Source organism: Brachyhypopomus gauderio, chromosome 11, assembly GCF_052324685.1.
Source record: "Brachyhypopomus gauderio isolate BG-103 chromosome 11, BGAUD_0.2, whole genome shotgun sequence".
Classification (NCBI taxonomy): Eukaryota; Metazoa; Chordata; class Actinopteri; order Gymnotiformes; family Hypopomidae; genus Brachyhypopomus; species Brachyhypopomus gauderio.
Genome location: NC_135221.1, coordinates 4,403,220 through 4,423,987, shown reverse-complemented (window position 1 = coordinate 4,423,987; position 20,768 = coordinate 4,403,220). Strand labels below are relative to the sequence as shown.

General features: G+C 46.0%; 2 protein-coding genes across 10 annotated transcripts in view; both read right to left on the bottom strand.

Annotated features, from left to right (window-relative positions):
* Positions 1-1,366: 1,366 nt before the first annotated feature.
* LOC143526643 (P2Y purinoceptor 4) lies at positions 1,367-8,994 on the bottom strand. Of its 2 annotated transcripts, XM_077021163.1 has the most exons (3): positions 8,861-8,994; positions 7,848-7,926; positions 1,367-6,294 (listed from the first exon to the last, which is right to left on the bottom strand). In XM_077021163.1, the coding sequence occupies exon 3, from the start codon at positions 6,285-6,287 to the stop codon at positions 5,175-5,177; it is 1,113 nt and encodes a 370-aa protein (XP_076877278.1). In that variant the 5' UTR covers positions 6,288-6,294; positions 7,848-7,926; positions 8,861-8,994; the 3' UTR covers positions 1,367-5,174. The 2 variants fall into 2 exon arrangements, with proteins under 2 accessions (XP_076877278.1, XP_076877277.1); XM_077021162.1 differs by lacking the exons at positions 7,848-7,926; positions 8,861-8,994 and adding an exon at positions 6,871-7,114 and having other exon boundaries at positions 1,368-6,294.
* Positions 8,995-9,804: 810 nt separating this feature from the next.
* inppl1b (inositol polyphosphate phosphatase-like 1b) overlaps positions 9,805-20,768 on the bottom strand; it is an 18,650-nt gene continuing 7,686 nt past the window's right edge. For all 8 annotated transcript variants that reach the window (XM_077021156.1, XM_077021157.1, XM_077021155.1 and 5 more), the window contains exons 13-28: positions 20,759-20,768; positions 20,535-20,652; positions 20,269-20,365; positions 18,349-18,487; positions 18,065-18,164; positions 17,881-17,969; positions 16,349-16,430; positions 15,101-15,187; positions 14,625-14,738; positions 14,386-14,474; positions 13,556-13,643; positions 13,314-13,469; positions 12,905-12,983; positions 11,961-12,750; positions 11,451-11,575; positions 9,805-11,170 (exon numbers count right to left, since the gene is read on the bottom strand). The exon at positions 20,759-20,768 is cut by the window's right edge and continues 187 nt beyond it. In XM_077021156.1, the coding sequence (XP_076877271.1) occupies positions 11,077-11,170; positions 11,451-11,575; positions 11,961-12,750; positions 12,905-12,983; positions 13,314-13,469; positions 13,556-13,643; positions 14,386-14,474; positions 14,625-14,738; positions 15,101-15,187; positions 16,349-16,430; positions 17,881-17,969; positions 18,065-18,164; positions 18,349-18,487; positions 20,269-20,365; positions 20,535-20,652; positions 20,759-20,768 (2,257 nt within the window). In that variant the 3' untranslated portion in view covers positions 9,805-11,076. The remainder of the gene's footprint in view (positions 11,171-11,450; positions 11,576-11,960; positions 12,751-12,904; positions 12,984-13,313; positions 13,470-13,555; positions 13,644-14,385; positions 14,475-14,624; positions 14,739-15,100; positions 15,188-16,348; positions 16,431-17,880; positions 17,970-18,064; positions 18,165-18,348; positions 18,488-20,268; positions 20,366-20,534; positions 20,653-20,758) is intronic.

The window sequence follows — 20,768 nt, the reverse complement described above, 5'->3', positions numbered from 1 at the left end:
AAAAATGTTCTGTTTATGTGTGTATAATGCTAATTTAATAACGCCAACACAGTATTTTCAACACAGTAACCGTCATTTTCACTTTTGTAAATGATCAGGCTTATTAAACATTTGCTGGTTGACAGTGAGTCTGCAAATGTTTAACAAATCTTTAATAAATGATTTAACAATGATAAACTCTAATTCGCTATGCCACTATTTTAGGTTAAGATTTTACTTAAATTTTACTTTAACTTCTTGTTTGATAATTTATGATGGAATAAATATCTCAATATCTTTATTACATGTCAGTAATATTAGAGGCGTGCAGGGCCACAGAGTAATTTATTCTGATTATCTGTCCTGTTTATGTAAATTAGTCTTTTAGAATAATAATTATTCCATTTTATTGAATGAGTTTCCTTTCATTCGAATCTAATATATGCAGTCTCATATATGTACATTGAACTAATAGGCAAGCATATGAAATCTGTATGCACGTATGCATATGTGTTGTAGCGCATGCTAAATTAAATTTGTCTTCTCATAATATATTGACTCTCAGTTAATGGAAGTGTCATAAGTGCAGAGCTCTCGTGAACACTCGCGGCCCCGTCAGTGTGACACCCCGTACAATCTCAGCGCCTCCCCTCGTTCCTCCCACGTTACAAAACGCAACAGGCAACAGGTCTATTTATCACCGTCACAGCCATTATACGCAGAGCGCTGGGAGTCGTCTCAGTTTCGGTGCACACAGTCATAAGGATGGCAACGACGACATCTACTGGTCAAAAGAAAAACTGAACGTCTTCGAAAAAACGCCTCAGAATAGCAAAACCAAACACCAGCAACAACTAACAAAGCGTTTATGAAATAAACAAACACAGTACTAATTGTAAAATCACTAGACTGTCAGTAATACATTTGTTAAAGGACTTTGTTAAAATTTGTTTGATCTCCAACAAAGAATTTATGTTTTTTGTTCAAAAGCAGATATATACAGATTATTGACCAATATTTGTAAAATTATACTTGCTTAAATATAATTCAGCAGATGAGGTAGACCCATATTGAATAAAGTAATGGATTATCTGTTAAATATAAATAAACAGTGTAGAATGTCCCATTAATTATTTCCAGGGAATTTGGAGACTTGCAAGTTGCAACAATCAATTTATATCCGCACACACACACACACACACACACACACACACACACACACACACACACACACACACACACACACACACACACACACACACACAACACACACACACTCCACACACCTTTGCTGTCTCTGTGGCAGACACTGTATAATAAAATTATAGAGAAATGGTGACAAAAAAAGTGAAAATTACATTATAGTTTATATTTTATTATTCAGAAATAACATTGAAATAAAAGAAAACATTGTATAATACAGTAAAAATAAACACTATATATATTGTATATGATCACAGTAATAATATACAATAACATAATAGATTTTTATATATGAGTGAAACCCACATGCACACGCACACACACACACCCACACACACACGCACGCACACACGCACGCACGCACACACACACACACACACACACACACACACACACACACACACACACACACACACACACACACACACACACACACACACACACACACGTACACTCACTGGCCACTTTATTAGGTACACCTGTCCAATTGCTCATTAATGCAAATGTCGAATCGGCCAATCACATGGCAGCCAAGACGATCTGCTTCAGTTCAAACTGAGCATCAGAATGGGGAAGAAAGGTGATTTAAGTGACTTTGAACATGACATGGTTGTTGGTGCCAGACGGGCTGGTCTGAGTATTTCAGAAACTGCTGATCTACTGGGATTTTCACACACAACCATCTCTAGGGTTTACAGAGAATGGTCCAAAAATGGTCTGTAGGCACAAATGCCTTGTTGATGCCAGAGGAGAATGGCCAGACTGGTTTGAGCTGATAGAATGGAAACAGTATCTCAAATAACCAGTCATTACAACAGAGGCATGCAGAAGAGCATCTCTGAACACACAACACCTAGAACCTTGAGGCAGATGGGCTACAGCAGCAGAAGACACACCAGCTGCCACTGCAGTCGGCTAAGAACAGGAAACTGAGGCTACAATTCGCACAGGCTCACCAAATTTGGACAATAGCAGATTGGAAAAATGTTGCCTGGTCTGATGAGTCTCGATTTCTGCTACGACATTCGGATGGTAGGGTCAGAATTTGGCGTCAACAACATGAAAGCATGGATCCATCCTGCCTTGTATCAACAGTTCAGGCTGGTGGTGGTGCAATGGTGTGGGGGATATTTCACCTGGCACACTTTGGGCCCATTAGTACCAATTGAGCATCGTGTCAACGCCACAGCCTACCTGAGTATTGTTGCTGACCATGTCCATCCCTTTATGACCACAGTGTACCCATCTTCTGATGGTTACTTCCAGGAGGATAATGTGGCATGTCATTAAGTGCGAAAAAACTGGTTTCTTGAACACGACTAGTTCACTGTACTCGAATGACCTCCACATTCACCAGATCTCAGTCCAATAGATCACATTTGGGATGTGGTGGAATGAGAGATTCACATCATGGATGTGCAGCTGACAAATCTGCAGCAACTGCGTGATGTTATCATGTCAATATGGACCAGACTCTCTGAGGAATGTTTCCAGTACCTTGTTGAATCTGCCACAAAGGATTAAAGCAGTTCTGAAGGCAAAAGGGGGTCCAACCCGGTACTAGTAAGCTGTACCTATTAAAGTGGCCGGGGAGTGTGTTTTCATATACACACTTACCATCCAGAAGAGTTAACTAAAAGGAACTAAACTATACTAAAAGGAACTGTGCCTTCAAAGTGTAAGCAACCGTTAACAGCAAACCTACGGTGACACCTTCATCAAACCAAACACTCGATATCACTATTCATCATGTTATTCACAAAGACGATAGATAACAAAGCTGACCTTCTTATCAGTGTTAGTGATATGGATAGATGTAGATAAGTAAACTTTGTCTCCATGAGCATAAATCTCCATATATTTCATTAACTTGTGTGTGTTATTGGCATGTGTTGGCAATTATGCAGTGTTCACTCTCCTTCTCTGTGCAGGGAGACCAAACTGATGTCTGACAGACAACACACTAATCTGACATTTCTGACACATCTGCACAATTATTCACTACGTTTGTGGCTCAAACTTTAGAAAATGTCACTTCTTTTTCACATTTTATGTATTCAGAATTTATCGTGCAGTGGCTGTGATGCAGTCCACAACAACAGCATTATCCTTCATTCCCTAATCTTCAGCATTTAACAGACGCTCTTATCCAGAGACACGCACACAGTTCAGCATGACAGCATGTGTGCTCTCTAATACAGGAAATAAGTAGTGTAAACTTCACTGAATGGATGTTTGCCGTTGCTTAGTCTTAAAACAAACACTTATTTCTGAAGACAATTTAACAGCAGTTTAACATGTTACAAGACATTTGAACAACTCTTGACTTCTGGTTAACGTCATTCCATATCTGGGGCCTCTGATGTATGTGAGGTGACAGTCTGGATTCTTGACCTTGTCCAACATGATTAGTTCAGCTAATCTGTTGTTTTATAAAGCTGACCTTTAAATGGGCACGTTAAGAAAATCCTCCTGCACTCGGGCAAGAGGAAGTGGAGAAGGAAGACCCCTTCGTGTTGTCTTTTCTCCCTTCCTCCACCCACAACTCCTTCATGCACATGTTCAGCAGACACAGTTCCTCTGCAGAAGGACAAAAACAGCTGTATGAAAAAGTGCCAGGGGTGATCTCGGAGGAGAGTGCACTCCGCCCACACCCAGCCTGCTTCTCAGCCATCTGCTTCTCAACTATCTCACTCTCTCTCCTCCCTGACTCCTCTCTCTCACTCTCTCTCTCTCTCCCACCAGCCTCCTGACTCCATCTACTCTTTGATTCACAGGCCTTTTCGGACCCCATTCTTATGCTAATCAAATCACGGGTAAGTTACGTGCCCACTGCTCCTGAGACCGTTCAGACAGAACACTGCTTTTGAAGCAAATAAGGCACGGGAGGAACTCGAGCCTTCTGACCTCTTCAGAAAGATCCTAAGACATCACAGACCTTTCAACATTCTTTGTGTAAGCATTCCACTGAGATAACACTAAAAGACGCTGGGGCCACTAACGAACGCAGCAGAGTGGGACAGGGGTGATGGTGACTGGATCGTCACGACACCCTGGACATCCAGCACGAGGACCTCCAGAATACCTGCTTCAAACAGCTAACCTCAGACCAGCTGAAACGCTCATTTGCAGAGCGCACATGGAGTGTGAGTTACTTTAGACCATGTAATTTCTGACTTTGAGATGAGTGGCTGAGACATTAAAAGGTAAGGTTGTTGATGATGAGTGTACGAGGTCTCTGCCTCCCTGTGCATCAGTGACATAATAAAATCATTCCACGTCTGCCTTCTTATCACCAGACTATATACTGACAGTACACTTTTAGAACTGCCTCAAAGTATATACTGACACTAGTGCCTCAAGGTTTCTGCTGAGAGTGCACATCCCTGGGTGTCTCACGTCGAGATCCTTTCTTCAAGACTATTTCTAACCCTGGCAGAAGTTCATGCCAAAGCTTTATTGTGTTGCAATGGAGACCATGAGCCACAGAACATGGCATTACAGCCTGTTTTAGGAACAATCTTGTGCGGGGTAAAGTCAAATGAAAGAGTTCTAACATCTGGACAGCCCAGAGAACACCGGGCATTTAGCAGCGTCCCATCAGCCCCTGTTAAGAGAAACCCGTTTCTGACCCAATTTTGCCTTTCGAGTTTTGACGTCTTCCACTGGAGGGCTTGACAAGACCCAGGTGCAGGCTCAGACTGTTCAAACATCTGTTTATGTCTGTGTCAGTCTTTGTCCTTAATTCCCGAAAGTGTAACTGTTGACCTTGTGGGAAGTGTGTTCTGTGGAACTGGTGTATTTGTGTTTAATATTAAAACAGGTTTTCTTTTGATAATCAACTGCAGGCGTTCCCTGTACTTGCAAACATTATAGTTTATAGTTAGTTATAGTATAGTTTATCTACTTCTATATTCAGAATGTATTTATATATTCTTTAGAAAAATGATCCTGGATCAGTCCAAGTTTACTCATGTGTGATTATAATGATCCTAGCGGAAGGCCGCACTTTTGTCATGGCCATCGGGGACCTTACTCTCCAGGGCGATGTCGTTCTTTCTGGCGGGAGGCGGCTGCTTGGTGTCAGTGGAGTGGGCGGTGAGGGGCCGGCGGGTGAGAGTTTGGATGAGTCTGCTACGGTAATAATCCCCTGCGAGGAAGTAGAGGATGGGGTCCAGACAGCTGTTAGAGCTGGCCAGGGGCCGGGTGGCTTTGTACGCAAAGTTGACGAGGTTGAGGTACCAACACTCCGCCTCCTTCACGCGGTAGGTGTAGTACAGCGTGCGCGTGACGTGGAAGGGAACAAAGGCGATGGCGAACACCACCAGCACTACGACGATGAGCTCGACGGACTTCCTCCGGGCTGAGCCGCGGTGCTGCCCGGGAGAAAGGCCCCGACCCGGGCGGCAGAGAGCGTACGCCATCAGGCAGTAGCACACGACGATGACGACGAAGGGCAACCCGAAGAGCATCACCATCACGGCGGAGCTGTACGTGACGTAGCGGTTGAAGTCCTCCGGGCTGCTGGTGTCGTGGCACAGCGTGTCGTTGTCCCGCTGCGTGGTGGTGACGAACACGAGGTTGGGCACCAGGCACGCGCCCACCGCCGCCCACACCAGGGCGCACGTCAGGTGGGCGTGGCGCGGCTTCACCAGAGCGAGCGAGCGGATCGGGTGGCAGATGCCCAGGTAGCGGTGCACGCTGATGCAGGTAAGAAACAGGATGCTGCTGTACAGGTTGGCATAGAACAGGAAACGCACAAGCTTGCACAGCACCACCCCGAAAGGCCAGTGGCAGCGGTTGGCATAGTAGTAGATCAGGGTTGGCAGAGAGAGCACATACAGCGTGTCGGACAGAGACAGGTGGAACATGAACACCGTGCTGGTCTTCCACGGACGCATTTTAGTCAAGAACATCCACAAGGCCACAGAGTTGAGGAACAAGCCCAGCACAAACACCACCGAGTACGACACGGGCAGGAGGATGTATTTAAACTCCTCATCGAAGCGGCAACTCTGGTTGTCTGCAGGAGAAGCCACTGGCAACGAGGTGGTAAAAGGAGTAGAGATGTTTCTAGAGAATGCGGTGAGGGTCAGTGAAGTCATCTTTTAACTAAAAAGAGGAGGACATGGGGTTAGTTATGAATTTAAAAAGTAATAGAGCAGGATTTTGGAAGCAATTTCTTTGACGTGAAAATAATATGATTCTAAAGAGGAAATTAACTAAAAATGTATGTACAAAACAATCCCGTAAGAAACTTCTTCAGTACATCAAGTGCCAGTACCAATAAGTTTTAACGATATTGTACAATATCAAAGAAGTAGAAAAACTTTGCCAACAGGTAATCGCGTTTGTGTGTGCAGCATTGGGACTTTCCGCCTGTGTATTTAGGCTAGAACCAATCGAATAACTGGATCGATACTTTATTCTTCAATTTCCTTTAACCATCCACTCCTGCTCGAAAAAAGCAACATTGTCAACAAACGCAGCTTAATCTTATATTATAGACATCAGACATTTTCCAGGCATGCAGAGACAATGTTGCAATGCTGTAATGAGTTTTTCCCCAGAACAAAACGATCGAAGCAGCGAAAATGAAAAAACGGCATTTTAGTGGCTGATATAGATTGGTTTTTGTGTACAACTGTACGAACACGAGTATTCGTTTGTGCTGGTCCAGTTACTTACCGTGAATTCAACTCAACGTCCGCAGAAGAAAGTCGTTAAAATCTTTAACGTTTCGACTGGGATGCCCAGTTTCAGCTTAATATTTCTGACTAAAAATAAATCTATGTGACAGAAATTATACATTCGTGCACTCACTGGTTTCACTGGTAAATACACGCATCTCAAGAGATGTTTAAATGCAAGTAAACATAACTGATATTCTGCTAATCGTCTGTTGGAGTGTCGGATTTGGCCGCTCGCGCATATAAAGCGAAAGAAGTGGGAGCGCGTGAGCGCGCGAGCGAGCGGTATTCGCCACCGCCCCTTATACTCAAACGGTAGTTACAACTTTTAGCTTTTTAGATAATTACACTACTTAACCAGTAGCAAATAGTTATTAACATGTCGAAAACGTTTACACTGCAATTACATTTTAACCAGGAAACCTTTATAAACGTTCCCCCTTGCTTTCACCCTAAATACATATATTTTATGCATGTTTATAATGTAATGATAATGTAGTAGATGTAGATAATGAATATGTAGGTGAAAGCAATTGTCATTCAATAGTTATTCACATTTGAGTGAACTCAAATTGAACTTTCAAAGTGTCTTGTGACTGAAAGGAGCACCCAGTGTGACATAAATACAGAAGGACACCAAACTGGTCCACATTGGACAAAGAACATGGACATGTGCAGAAATTATGAATCAGTCTGATCTTTCAATGACCATTTCCCAATTTAAAAAAGAGACACAATAATTCAAAGTTTAAAAAAAAGTTTGACTCCATAAACTATCTGACTGACAACATGTGCAACACTCTCATAAAGGAATAAAAAATATGGGAGAGGCATGAACTTTTACTGCCAAAGACAAAAGATCAATTAGATCAAAAGTGCCAATGTAATCATAAACCAGTCCTCCACGCGGCTGGGGAGGAACAATCTGAGAGAAAAAAGAAATGAAGACATTTGAAGAGTGTTCAAGGCCCTTACCTATTTACTGCAGTAGCGTTTGAAGGAAGTGATGTAAGTAAAGCCCGCCCCCGAACACAGTGAACAGACTTGCTTTTTCCTGTTGATAATTAGGCATGATCAGGTTTATCAGACAACAACCTCAGTCAGAACTGGGTATGTTGGAAGTGGTTTGGCGTGCAGATGGGGGTTAATGTTTAGTCCAAGAGGTCATGAACACGACAAGCAAACATTCAAAAGAAAATCTGATGGTGTACAGCGAGTATAAGAGGCAAAGTGTTCCAGAGAGATCTTTATCTCTATATGATCCCTGACAAAACCCATGATCAGGTATACAAAGACTGTTGAACTGAGTGAAAGTTCATTCTGTGTTAACAGTGGCTTTATTTTGTACTGTTGGGGTATACCGTAATTGACAAATTCAGGAAAGAAATAGTGATGTAGTTTATGCTTTTACTTACACTACCTGACAAGTACCCTGTCTGTACTGTTATTTGGGTGATGTATTTGTGATGGTGAGGTAGGCTACTGCAGGTGGGTAAGAATAAATACAGGAAATAGTAGATTGAGATTAATATGTTTAAATAAAGAACAAAGCTCCTAAAACAGCCAGGCCCACATTTTCCCTGAACACACTGAGGAAATCAGATAACTAACCTGACAGCTGGCATGACCTCCAGGGAGAAGTGACCAGGAAGAAAGGTTTCCAGTGAGAATCACGAGAACTCAGTCAATGGTAATTTATATATTCATTTTGTATTGGCCCTAAACTAATAATAAAATAATAGATTCAAAGTAAACTATTTAGTAGTAAGTAGATATGCCATGAAAACTTTAGAGGTATTGTATAATCCCTGAGACAGCACTAGTGAAATCAGATATTTAAAAAAAAATCTGAAACCTTCCATGTATTGTACATACTGTTAATGAGTTTGTAATTGTAGCTTGTGTCTTGTGGTTTCAAATTGTAATGTGCATGGGTATTCTTTGTAAGCAGGAATGCCAAACTGCTCATAGCTCTAGGGATTACTTACATTTCCGTCGGATCGGAATGGTAGCCGTGCTGGAATCTGTGGGAGTGAGCGGGAAAGGGAAGAAAGTGATGACTCATGGATCTCCTCTGGCCCAGGTGGATCGCGTCCGGACCAGAGCCAGTGTTCAACTACCCTCTGCGTTACGAAACTTTCTCAATCAACGGCAATAACTGTTCAAACCGGTTCCGCCCTAGAAAAGCATATTTGTACGGCAGCACTGACAATGATCACGCGCGCGGCCTAATTCCGCCTGTTGTCATAATACACAAATCAAACAAACGTGAAAATGAAAGTTCAAATGACAAATTTACTTTACATGTGCTTGGATGACGGTAAATTGGTGATCTGGAGGTGAATCAGAAGCGGTTCGGGCCTCTGTAGGAAACAACCGAGATGCCTTCGTGCAGGTTTATCGACCGGGGCATCGAGTTCCCGGGCAGGACGTGCAGACACACGCAGACATGGAGGTTCCCGCGCGCGCCAGGCTCCTCTCCAATCACTGCATCTAGGAAATGTGCTTAGAGAACAGGTGGGACAGCGACAGCGTTAACAGATGTCTTGCCCACAAAACCAGGAGTAAATAAGTTGTCAGCCAAAATGAGGAAGTGAAACTAAACTAAGGTCCTTCATCTTAAAAAAAAAAAAGATGAAGTGGAATAAATTAAAATAGATTCCCTATCGGCCTTCCGAATGACCCCACTTTCCTTATGAAGTAATGCAAAGTTATTTTAATTTTTTACAGAATGTAAAAACATATATTGCCAGCTGTCCATCATAGCGTCCTTACAGAAGCGGGCATGAAGCAAAATAACATATGGCCTTCTGTTGAAAAAGATATTCATGCAATATTTAGCCAGGCTGATATACATAACGAATCTAGAATTAGTTCCCTCCCATCCAGAAAAAAAATTACTTGTGAAAAGGAGATAAATACACCAGAGCCAGAAAGTTTTATAGTTTTATATGAAGTCAAAGCAAACAAGATGACATTTTACAATCTAGAAAAAAATCTCCCATAGTACATCTCAGTACACAATCGTCCTCCACCCGCACTGCCTACAGCGATATGCATTTGTACAGGCACTGTTTGTACTATGTACTACGTTTGTAGCATACCCACAATATTTGGAAGAACTGAACACATCTGTGCTTCTTTAATGACATCTCACATTTGATCAAACTCAGCTTTTAAGGTTATAAGACATGATGTCATATCAGTACACTGGCACAATTACTGAGCCACTGTGGACACAGTGTCTCTGTGGACATAAATACGTGTACACACAGTGTCCCCGTGGACACTGGGCTAGCGGGTTCTCTCTGCAGCTGATGTAATGGAAAGGTTAGGAAGTTCTCTGGATCTTCAGAAGGTGATGTTGACGACCCAGAGGGACTGTGAGTGATAGCAAATGTACCATAACCAAAGAAGCGCATGTGTTCCTGTGCAAGAAAGTGACGTGCTTATGTGACACACTTGTACTGACCAAGCACTGACCACAAGGTTAAAAAAAAAGGGTTCTTTTTCTCCCACGTATTAGCAGCTTATCACCCCCCCCGCATGTAGAGGTGATGGCTTGTTAGTATTGTACAGCTGGGGTGTTGAGTTTCGTTCCTGGAGCTCTGTCATTCTAAAGAACTCTGACCCTAATCCTGTTAATCAAGGCTTGTAGGAACACCTACACACCTACAGCCAGGTGCAGAGCACTAGAGGTCCAGTATCACAGGTTGGCATCCGTGGTGCACACAGTGAGAGTCCTGTGTTTCTGAGAAGCTGCTTTTCTAGCTGTTTGACTAACAAGTGACAAAACCAGTGGCGGAGTTAGACTTTTTTTCAAGGGGTGGCCAAGAGGTGACCAAGGCTTTATCGGAGGGGTCCATATGGGGGGGGGGGGGGTGTTGCGAGCGTAAGTTGTCGACCGGGGGTTTGCGAGTGTAAAATGGGCACAAATTATGTATTATATCGCGATCGACCGATCGCTAGTGGTTCGCATGTGGGGTGGCACTAGGGGGGGCACAGTCTCTGTTGGGGGGGGACAATTGCCCCCCCGGCCCCCCCTTTGGCTCCGCCACTGGACAAAACACATATTTAACACGCGTGTACTATTCTCACGTGTGAAAAACATTTGGTCTGAGCAGAAAACACTATAATCAACATGAATTTTGCAAGGATGTAAGACATTTTTTTTCTAGGTAAAAGTTGCTGTTGGTCTATGTTTTCAGTCCCAGATCTTGGGCAGATTCTCCAGGATTCTTCTACGATGAGATGGGTTCATTACTCCAGAAGCCCTCAGGTCTTCATCGGTTATGCCGCTGTAGAAAGGTCACACCCCAGACACATCACTACATCAGCACTGCTGTACATAGACCATCACTGCAGCATTAAAACAAAATAACACCAGTTAACAGAGAGAGAGAGAGAGAGAGAGAGAGAGAGAAAGAGAGAGAGAGAGAGAGAGAGAGAGAGAGAGATTGATAGATCGATACTTTATTGATCACAGGGGAAATTGTTAGGTAGAGATGCATGTTACTGCTGCAGTCTGTATTGTAATGAGATTCAGTGGGCGTGGCATCCCCAATGTACTAATCTCACCTGAAGTAATCCATGTCGTCCCAGCCATTGAGACTCAGAGCCTGTGTGTAGCACTGCAGCCCCAGAGACCTTAGCAGCTCTCGCACTGTTTCTGGAGCTCCATGGAGAACAGACGCCTGCACAGACTAAAACACACACCGCACATGACATGAGCATACAAAAACACACCACACCATCATCTGAACACACCACACCGTCATCTGAACACACCAGAACACACCACACCATCATCTGAACACACCACACCGTCATCTGAACACACCAGAACACACCAACACACACCATCATCCACTCACATCACACCATCACATAGGCACACCAAAACACACCACTCCATTATCGACACACACCAAAATGCACCACACCCTCATCTGCACATGCCAAAACCAGATATCCAGATATCATTCCACACACCAATGCACATTATGTAATGTCCAAGCAGGACACCATCATAATGCCTGTAAATGTACATCAAATCAACAGGATTTAGATATGGTATAATAAACTCACTTCTTTCTGGCAGCAGTAACTGGCCTCGTTGCGTAAAGCGTAATCGTACCCATAATTCTTTGGCTGGACAGCCCTATGGCTTGGAGAGCACTTCTTGCTGGTTGGCAGGAAGTCCACCTCACTGAGCGATCTGGCTATCTGCAGAGCGGTGAGCGAGTTGTCTCCTGAAGCTGCAGGTGGCTGTTCCACCACCCAGGGGGCACACGCCTGGTGGAGAGGAGGCCCTGTGGACGAGGACGGTTGGAGCTTCGGCCCGTTGAGCTGCGGCTGGGGCCGCTCATGGTGCATTCTGGGAAAGTCCTTCTTAACCGTCTCCTTGTGCTGCCTTTGATCGTCCTGTCCAAAGACAGACCGGCTCATGTGTACCTTTCCTGACTTTTTGTTTGGTAGTTCAGACTCTTCAGCAACGCAAGCCCTTTGAGTCTGGGACTGAAGTGAAGGACTAGAGATGCTGTTGTTGTGGTTTTCAGACGGGTTTGGTACATCTGGACCAGGGAAAAGCTGGTAGGCAGAAGTGATCTGAGCCGCTGAAGAGTCACACGGTGCTGCGTACGGTGGCAGCGACCCAGGGATCTCGATCTCAGTGAAGTCCGACCTGCGGACGGCTCTCCGGTCGTGGCTGCTGCCTCCCGTGACTTTGGGCAGCTGAATCCCAGAGTTTCTGGCCCACACCGCGGTGTGCTCCGTTGGGTCCTCCTCGACCTTGCGCAGTATGGGTACACCCTCGAAGATGAAGTAGGCTGGGTTAGTGTAGCTGCTAGGAGCAGAAGGGCAAGAGGTCGACGGCCCCCTGGATCAGATTCAAGAAGAAAACCACTGTCAAAAGTCAAAGGTCACTAAATGGAAAGGGTACTGATTTCAGACTGGTGACCACCCAGTCATGTTGCTTTAGCAAACAGTTTCACTTCCTGTGAAAGGCAGAGAAGGAGCTGGAGGTGACTCACTGGGAGCCGGGCACACGTGTTAGGGGGGGAGACCAAGGGCCCTTGACCGATTCCTTATCATTCTTCTCGATGCAGAACTCTGAGGGAAGTGAAGAAGCATATATTTAATGCCAGATGGGCTACATCAAGGGGGGTGGCAGTCTGGCACAGACCTGGGGGCATGCAGACAGAGTGGCTCGCTCACACTCAACATTAACCTCAGGAAGCATCTGGACGAGGTCTGGCACCAGCGAACTGAGAGAGGAAGCCGTACGAGATTAAGGAGACAGCACAGCAGGAACGGCAGAGGAACCAAAAGAGGAAGTGCCCAGGGAAGCCGCAGAGAGCAGGCGGGGTTTGAAGGGAGAGATGGAGAACCCAGACAAACAGAGAGAGTGGGTTAGTGGGTGAGGATGAGGAGCGACCTCACCGTAGGCCCTCTCCCGCACCCGCCGCCTGGTCGGCGGTACGTGAACTTTGACCCGGCCCCGGATGGATCCTATTTCTTCTCCCCTATGAGTGAGGCATGTCTCAAACGACTCAGAGGAGCTGTGTAGTAAAGACCGCAGGGCCACACAGCATTCGCCTGCAACGACACAAGCAGCCCCGAGACTTTGCAGCAAACGTTTGCGATGACGTGGCTCATACGTGGAAGAGAGTAGAAAAACTCACCGTAGGATTCAAAGTCGTCACATGACTTCACGGACAGGAGCAAGTGGTGGTCAAGAAGATACTCCATGTCTGAGACAAGGGGCTGAAGCTGAAGAGAAAGGGAGGGAAAGAGAGAGAAAGAGGGAGTAAGAGAGAGAGAGAAAGGAGAGTCAGAGAGAGAGAGGGAGAGAGAGTCAGAGAGAGAGACAGAAAGAGAGAGGGAGGGAGAGAGTCAGACAGAGAGAGTCAGAGAGAGAGAGGGAGGAAAGAGAGAGAAAGAGAGGGAAAGAGAAAGGAGAATCAGAGAGAGAGAGAGGAAGGGAGAGAGAGAGACAGAGAAAGAGAGAGGGAGGGAGGGAGGGAGGGAGGGAGGGAGAGAGGAGGAAAAGAGAAAGAGAAAGGGAGAGAGAACGAGAGAGGGAGGGAGCGAGAGAGTCAGAGAGAGTGGGAGAGAGAGAAAAAGAGATAAAAAGTGAGAGTGAGACAAAGAAAGTGAGAAAGAGTGTTTATGTGTGTGCATGTGTGAGAGAGAGAGCAAGAACAAAACAGAATAAGATGGAGAAAGAGTGTGAGTAAGAGAAACAGAGAGATTTTTCCAAAAGGGTCATACAATTTCTTTTTAATCTTTGAGCCTAAAGAAATGAACAAGGAAAGAGGAAAAAGTTCTAACTCTATATCTGCCTAAATATCTTCAAAGGTGGTAAACAACACAGGCAGTTTAAGGGCTCGCTGGTCTGTATTTGTTCTTCATGTTTATTCATCACCGTGTTATCTTCATCTTCTCAGATCAATGCTTCTAAACGCATCAGATACAGACAGGAAACAGACAAATTACTGATGTGTGTGTAAACCTTGGGAAACTGTTTGGCAGACCAGCCCAGTTTGAGGAACCCTGGTACTTCACAGCCATGCCAGTCATTCTCGCCGGAGCGCCGTGGTTCTGCTCAGGAAGCGGGTCAAAAATAGAAGAGAAAACAGAGAAGTCCCACACATATCGTATGACCCGCTGACAAAACGAACAAGAATGAGCTCGGATCAGCGAATCAGACGAGCCTCTCCAGCTGGACTGAAAGTGGTGAAGTTAAAGCACCTTCTAGACAGCGGGAGTGTAACTCGATGAAGAACCTGGTCCTGCTGGCAGTCTTCACTATGGCCTCTATCGTCTCCAGCTCGATCCAGGAGCGGTCTGAACCTGCCGTTGAATCTGTCTCCAAGGCACAAACGTGTGTTTGGTTAGGAAAAGTGCAATAAACATATCACAAAGTGTTAACATTTTCTGGGGTGTTTCCTCTTATCTTATAGAGATGATCTAATGTGGATAAACAAAAATCTTGTCTGCAAAATGACTATCGGTTGTGAATTTTGGTTATACTAAAATCATCTGAAGCAATTCCACCACTGCTGAACTCAGACACAACTCAAGGAGAACTGAGCTGCCCTATGAATTCACGCAGTCAGCGAGGTCCTGATAACTGCACAAGACATTGGGAAACGAGGTGCTGACCAATGAGAAGCTTCAGATTAAGCAAGATGCTGAATGTGTGTGTGCTGGTAGGGTTCACACACCTGCCCGAGGGAGCTGGGCACACACCCCGACGTGAAACGTGGCGAAAACAGGCGAGTGATCGCTGGTGAAGATGTCATCGGTGCAGCCTGAGAGACACAATCAAGCTCAAACATATCAACAGCCAATAACCAATCAGAATTCAGCACCGCACACTTCCACCTCAACTTCCTCCTGTTTGTGTCTCCTTTTTGTGGTCCTGCACCACATGGCTGAAAGTGAACTGATAAGCTCGACATGACTCAAAACTAGCAAAGTAGGGGTTCATTCATTTTAAGACCTGTTAAACGTACAGGACATGACTTAGAAGATGGACCACAGACCAGTGACCTCAGTAAACATATTCTGAGAAAACCTGTGCAGTCCTTCTTTAGACATCTACATCCACTCTACTGTTACACTCACCCCCACTCTACTGTTACACTCACCCCACTATACTGTTACACTCACCCCCACTATACTGTTACACTCACCCCCACTATACTGTTACACTCACCCCCACTCTACTGTTACACTCACCCCACTCTACTGTTACACTCACCCCCACTCTACTGTTACACTCACCCCCACTCTACTGTTACACTCACCCCACTATACTGTTACACTCACCCCACTATACTGTTACACTCACCCCCACTTTGTTGCTATCAGGGATGCCCCAGCCAGTCTACAAACAGTGTTCCACATTCAAAAGTTTACAGACCTCCCCGAGTGATACAAAACCACCATAAAGCAGATGATGATGATGACGTCGTGCCGTGTGGCGCCCTTCCTCCAGACGTGTCTCTAGTCTGCGCTTTTGGTGTTCTCTATATTCACTGTCTTGTATTAACTGTTTCTTCTGCTTTTCTGCACTTTCTTTCTCACTATTGTTTCACACTCACGGTGGTTAAACATCCCATGATGCTGTAGTCTGGCTGGCACCTCGGAGCAGTAGAAACTCAAGTGTATTCACTCTACAGGGAGAATTTACACTAACACTTAACTTGACCCAAATCAGCTTCCCCTCCTGCCTTAACCAAATATGTTTGGCTCCATTTTTGAAATTTGATAGCAAACTACCAAAGTTTCAGATCAGTTTTTAAACCTTGCTAATAAGCCATGGCTCATACACTGGGTTTCTATCTCAGTCAAACCCTGGTTTGTGAAAGCACCCTGTGGTTTGCATGCTGACTCTTTGTGAAACAAACCACCCCAGACACATGATGCAAAAATGACCGTTGCAATACAGACACAGTAGCTACACGTACCGTATGAAGTGCAGGTAATATAAGTCTCTGGATATGATTTCCATAGAACTCGGTCACACCACGACGGCCCATTCACTCGTACCTGGGAATGAACAAGAGGACACGCACAGGTGTGTATTGGGCTCAGAGAGCCTTAGCTCACGCACAGGTGTGTGTTGGGCTCGGAGAGTGTTAGCTCACGCACCTGTGTGTGTTGGGCTCAGAGAGTGTTAGCTCACGCACCTGTGTGTGTTGGGCACAGAGAGTGTTAGCTCACGCACCTGTGTGTGTTGGGCTCAGAGAGCGTTAGCTCACGCACCTGTGTGTGTTGGGCTCAGAGAGCGTTAGCTCACGCACCTGTGTGTGTTGGGCTTAGAGAGCGTTAGCTCACGCACAGGTGTGTGTTGGGCTCAGAGAGCGTTAGCTCACGCACCTGTATGTGTTGGGCTCGGAGAGCGTTAGCTCACGCACAGGTGTGTGTTGGGCTCGGAGAGCGTTAGCTCAGATTCCCCTTCCTGCCACGGACATCACAGATCACTTTCCTCGTGCCCTAACAAGCACATGCATCTGCTTCTCTTATTTTAAGGTCTTAGGCACAAACACTTGATGAAACGCTTTCAGACGTCATGTCAGCTGACTTAACACGACTGTGGTTTACCCCCAACAACATGCTACTAACACGCTACAATTACCCCATTATACTGTAAAATAGGGGGTAAATAGGTCTGTGTAACAAAGTTCACTAGTGTGACGGTGCTGTTGGTTAATGACAGGCTCCCGTTGCATTGTGGGAAAACGTCACCAGGAGCATGAAAAGATTCCTCTACCTCTCCTGAATGAAATGAAAAGCCTGTGAAATGCGGCCGTGCTGGTTGCCAGGGCGACCTGTGCACTTTTATCCTGCAGCATATGATGTCACATCTGAGCTCATCCACATTGCACAATCTGGGTCAGGAGGAGTCAGAGAAATATCAGATAAACAAGCACGATTGTTTGTACACGATTAAGTTGGATTCCATCTGTATTTTACCAGGTGAACCCTTTATTCTTTACTCTGTGTCTTGCTGGAACATTTCAGCTTGGTTACTCATATTTGTCTACGTCTAATGTCTTCACTTCTCTGTCCAGCTCATCTACATTCCTGTCCCATCTCTGTTCCTGCCCTGTTTGTGTACTGGTTTCTTGCTGTGTTTATTTTGTGAGTCTCAGTAATTTTGTTAGTGTCTAGGGCCTCTATAGCACTATGTGTAATGTATTATTATTATTAGTAGTAGTAGTATTAGTATTATTATTATTAAATGATCAATCTGAGAATTTCAGTATGTTTTGCTGGAAGATCATGGAGAGAGATCAAGGTCTCTTCTCTCACGCTTTTATACAATCGCAAATTTCATTCCTTTCTAAGTACAAAGAACAGTTTCAAAATCCTCGTCCATGACACACGATCATACGCTACAGATTTGCTAGATCGAAGTTCAGCCAAAAATAACAAAGTCCTCCTTTCTGCATCTTTCAAAACGAGAGAGCGAGAGACTAAATGAGCGACGTCCTACCCCACTGGACTTGTATTTCTGCCACAGGTAACAGTCCCTGGAGCCGCGCTCGTAGCGGTAGGTGGGCGGAAACGTGATCTTCTCCTCGTCTTAACGGTGAGAGAGAGCAGATATTAATAGGAGACAGGAAGAAGAGCGCGGCGGGTCAACGTGCGGGTGGCGGAGAGTGTGGAGATGTGCGTACGGAAGGTGAAGAAGGCCTTCCTCTTATGGCGCTCTCGCGTCAGCTGGTCTGCACACATCAGCTCCTCGAACTCGCGCCTTGACACGTGTTTCAGAATGTCCTGCAGGGAGAGGGGAGAGGAGGGGTCAGGAGGGAGGGGTCAGGAGGGATGTGCCTTGCTCCCCGACGCTGGGTAAAGAATGCAGCTCCCTGACCAAAATAGTCACTTCAGACGTAGAGCTGAGGTTCTAAAGGTCATGAGGAGCAACGCAATGCGCAGATCGTGGCACAGGAGCATGTTTGACCTGCACGGCGAGGTCCAGCCGGTAGTTGAGGTCACCGCACCAGAAGAGATGCGTGAAGCGCAGGCTGAGGTCAAACGCGCTGATCTGCCGATCCCCTAAGGACAAAAGTCTGAGAATGTCTTGGAAGTTCTGGTTCCTCCTTGAAGAGAAGAGAAGAATGTTTACAACCACAACGTATTAGAGCATTACTAATAACACAGGGCTCAGATTATCATCCAATAACACACCCAACTTGATGATTAACGAGAAGAAAGAAAGGTGTGCTGGTGTTGGGACGGCACAGAGCCATGCAGCACAGTGGATCTCCAGGACCATCACACACACACCCTGGTGTACACACTCCAGGACCATCACACACACACACCCTGGTGTACACACTCCAGGACCATCACACACACACACCCTGGTGTACACACTCCAGGAACTTCACACACACACCCTGGTGTACACACCCCAGGATCATCACACACACACCCTGGTGTACACACTCCAGGATCATCACACACACACCCTGGTGTACACACTCCATGAACATCACACACACACCCTGGTGTACACACCCCAGGATCATCACACACACACCCTGGTGTACACACTCCAGGATCATCACACACACACCCTGGTGTACACACTCCATGAACATCACACACACCCTGGTGTACACACTCCAGGAACATCACACACACACCCTGGTGTACACACTCCATGAACATCACACACACACCCTGGTGTACACACTCCATGAACTTCACACACACACCCTGGTGTACACACTCCAGGATCATCACACACACACCCTGGTGTACACACTCCAGGATCATCACACACACACCCTGGTGTACACACTCCAGGACCATCACACACACACCCTGGTGTACACACTCCAGGACCATCACACACACACCCTGGTGTACACACTCCATGAACATCACACACACACCCTGGTGTACACACTCCATGAACATCACCCACACACCCTGGTGTACACACCCCAGGAACATCACACACACACACACACACCCTGGTGTACACACTCCAGGACCATCACACACACACCCTGGTGTACACACTCCAGGAACATCACACACACACCCTGGTGTACACACCCCAGGAACATCATACACACACACACCCTGGTGTACACACCCCAGGACCATCACACACACACCCTGGTGTACACACCCCAGGAACATCACACACACACCCTGGTGTACACACCCCAGGAACATCACACACACACACACACCCTGGTGTACACACCCCAGGAACATCACACACACACACCCTGGTGTACACACCCCAGGAACATCACACATACACTCTGGTGTACACACTCCAGGAACATCACACACACACACACCCTGGTGTACACACCCCAGGAACATCACACACACACACACACCCTGGTGTACACACTCCAGGAACATCACACACACACACTGGTGTACACACTCCAGGAACATCACACACACACACACACCCTGGTGTACACACTCCAGGATCATCACACACACACACCCTGGTGTACACATCCCAGGAACATCACACACACACCCTGGTGTACACACTCCAGGACCATCACACACACACCCTGGTGTACACACCCCAGGAACATCACACACACACCCTGGTGTACACACCCCAGGAACATCACACACACACCCTGGTGTACACACCCCAGGAACATCACACACACACCCTGGTGTACACACCCCAGGAACATCACACACACACCCTGGTGTACACACCCCAGGAACATCACACACACACCCTGGTGTACACACCCCAGGACTGTCGCCAGCAAGCCCTTGTACAGACTCTGGGATCGGTGAATAAACTGTGAAAGGACTGAAATTGTTACTTCTGCCTTTCACAGGCCTGATATGGACTATGTGCAGAGTTGTGGGTGTGGGAGAATACCGAAGTGCTTTCTCACTGCCGGAGGTCAGATGGCAGTTGACGAAGCCCATGGTGGTGCCGTTAAAGAGGAAGGAGACCCCCACGGCCCCTTTGTTACCTGCAACCATTCAGACACAAGTATCGAACCGCTTAAATAAACTGCAGCTTAATGATCTACTCAGACTGGCACCTTCGGCTCATGGTCATGAGGAAGAGAGATTGAGAGCGAAACAAAGTGAAAGAGAGAAAGAGGAACGTCCATAGTATATAAGTCATAATGTTTGTACCAAGTGTATTCCCCAAGCCCCTCTTCAGACTGGCGGTGTGGACTTGACTAACGCGTCCCTCGTGCTCCGGTTTCACAAACACAGCCAGCCTAATGTTCCACAGAGACTGCAGTGCCACCTGCAGGACGATCGCAGACACACCAACGGGAGTCAACCAGCTCAACAATCGAAGACCTTAATGCTGGCTGACGTGGATTTAACAGCACCGGCAGGGCGTCTCCCACCTGTTTGAAG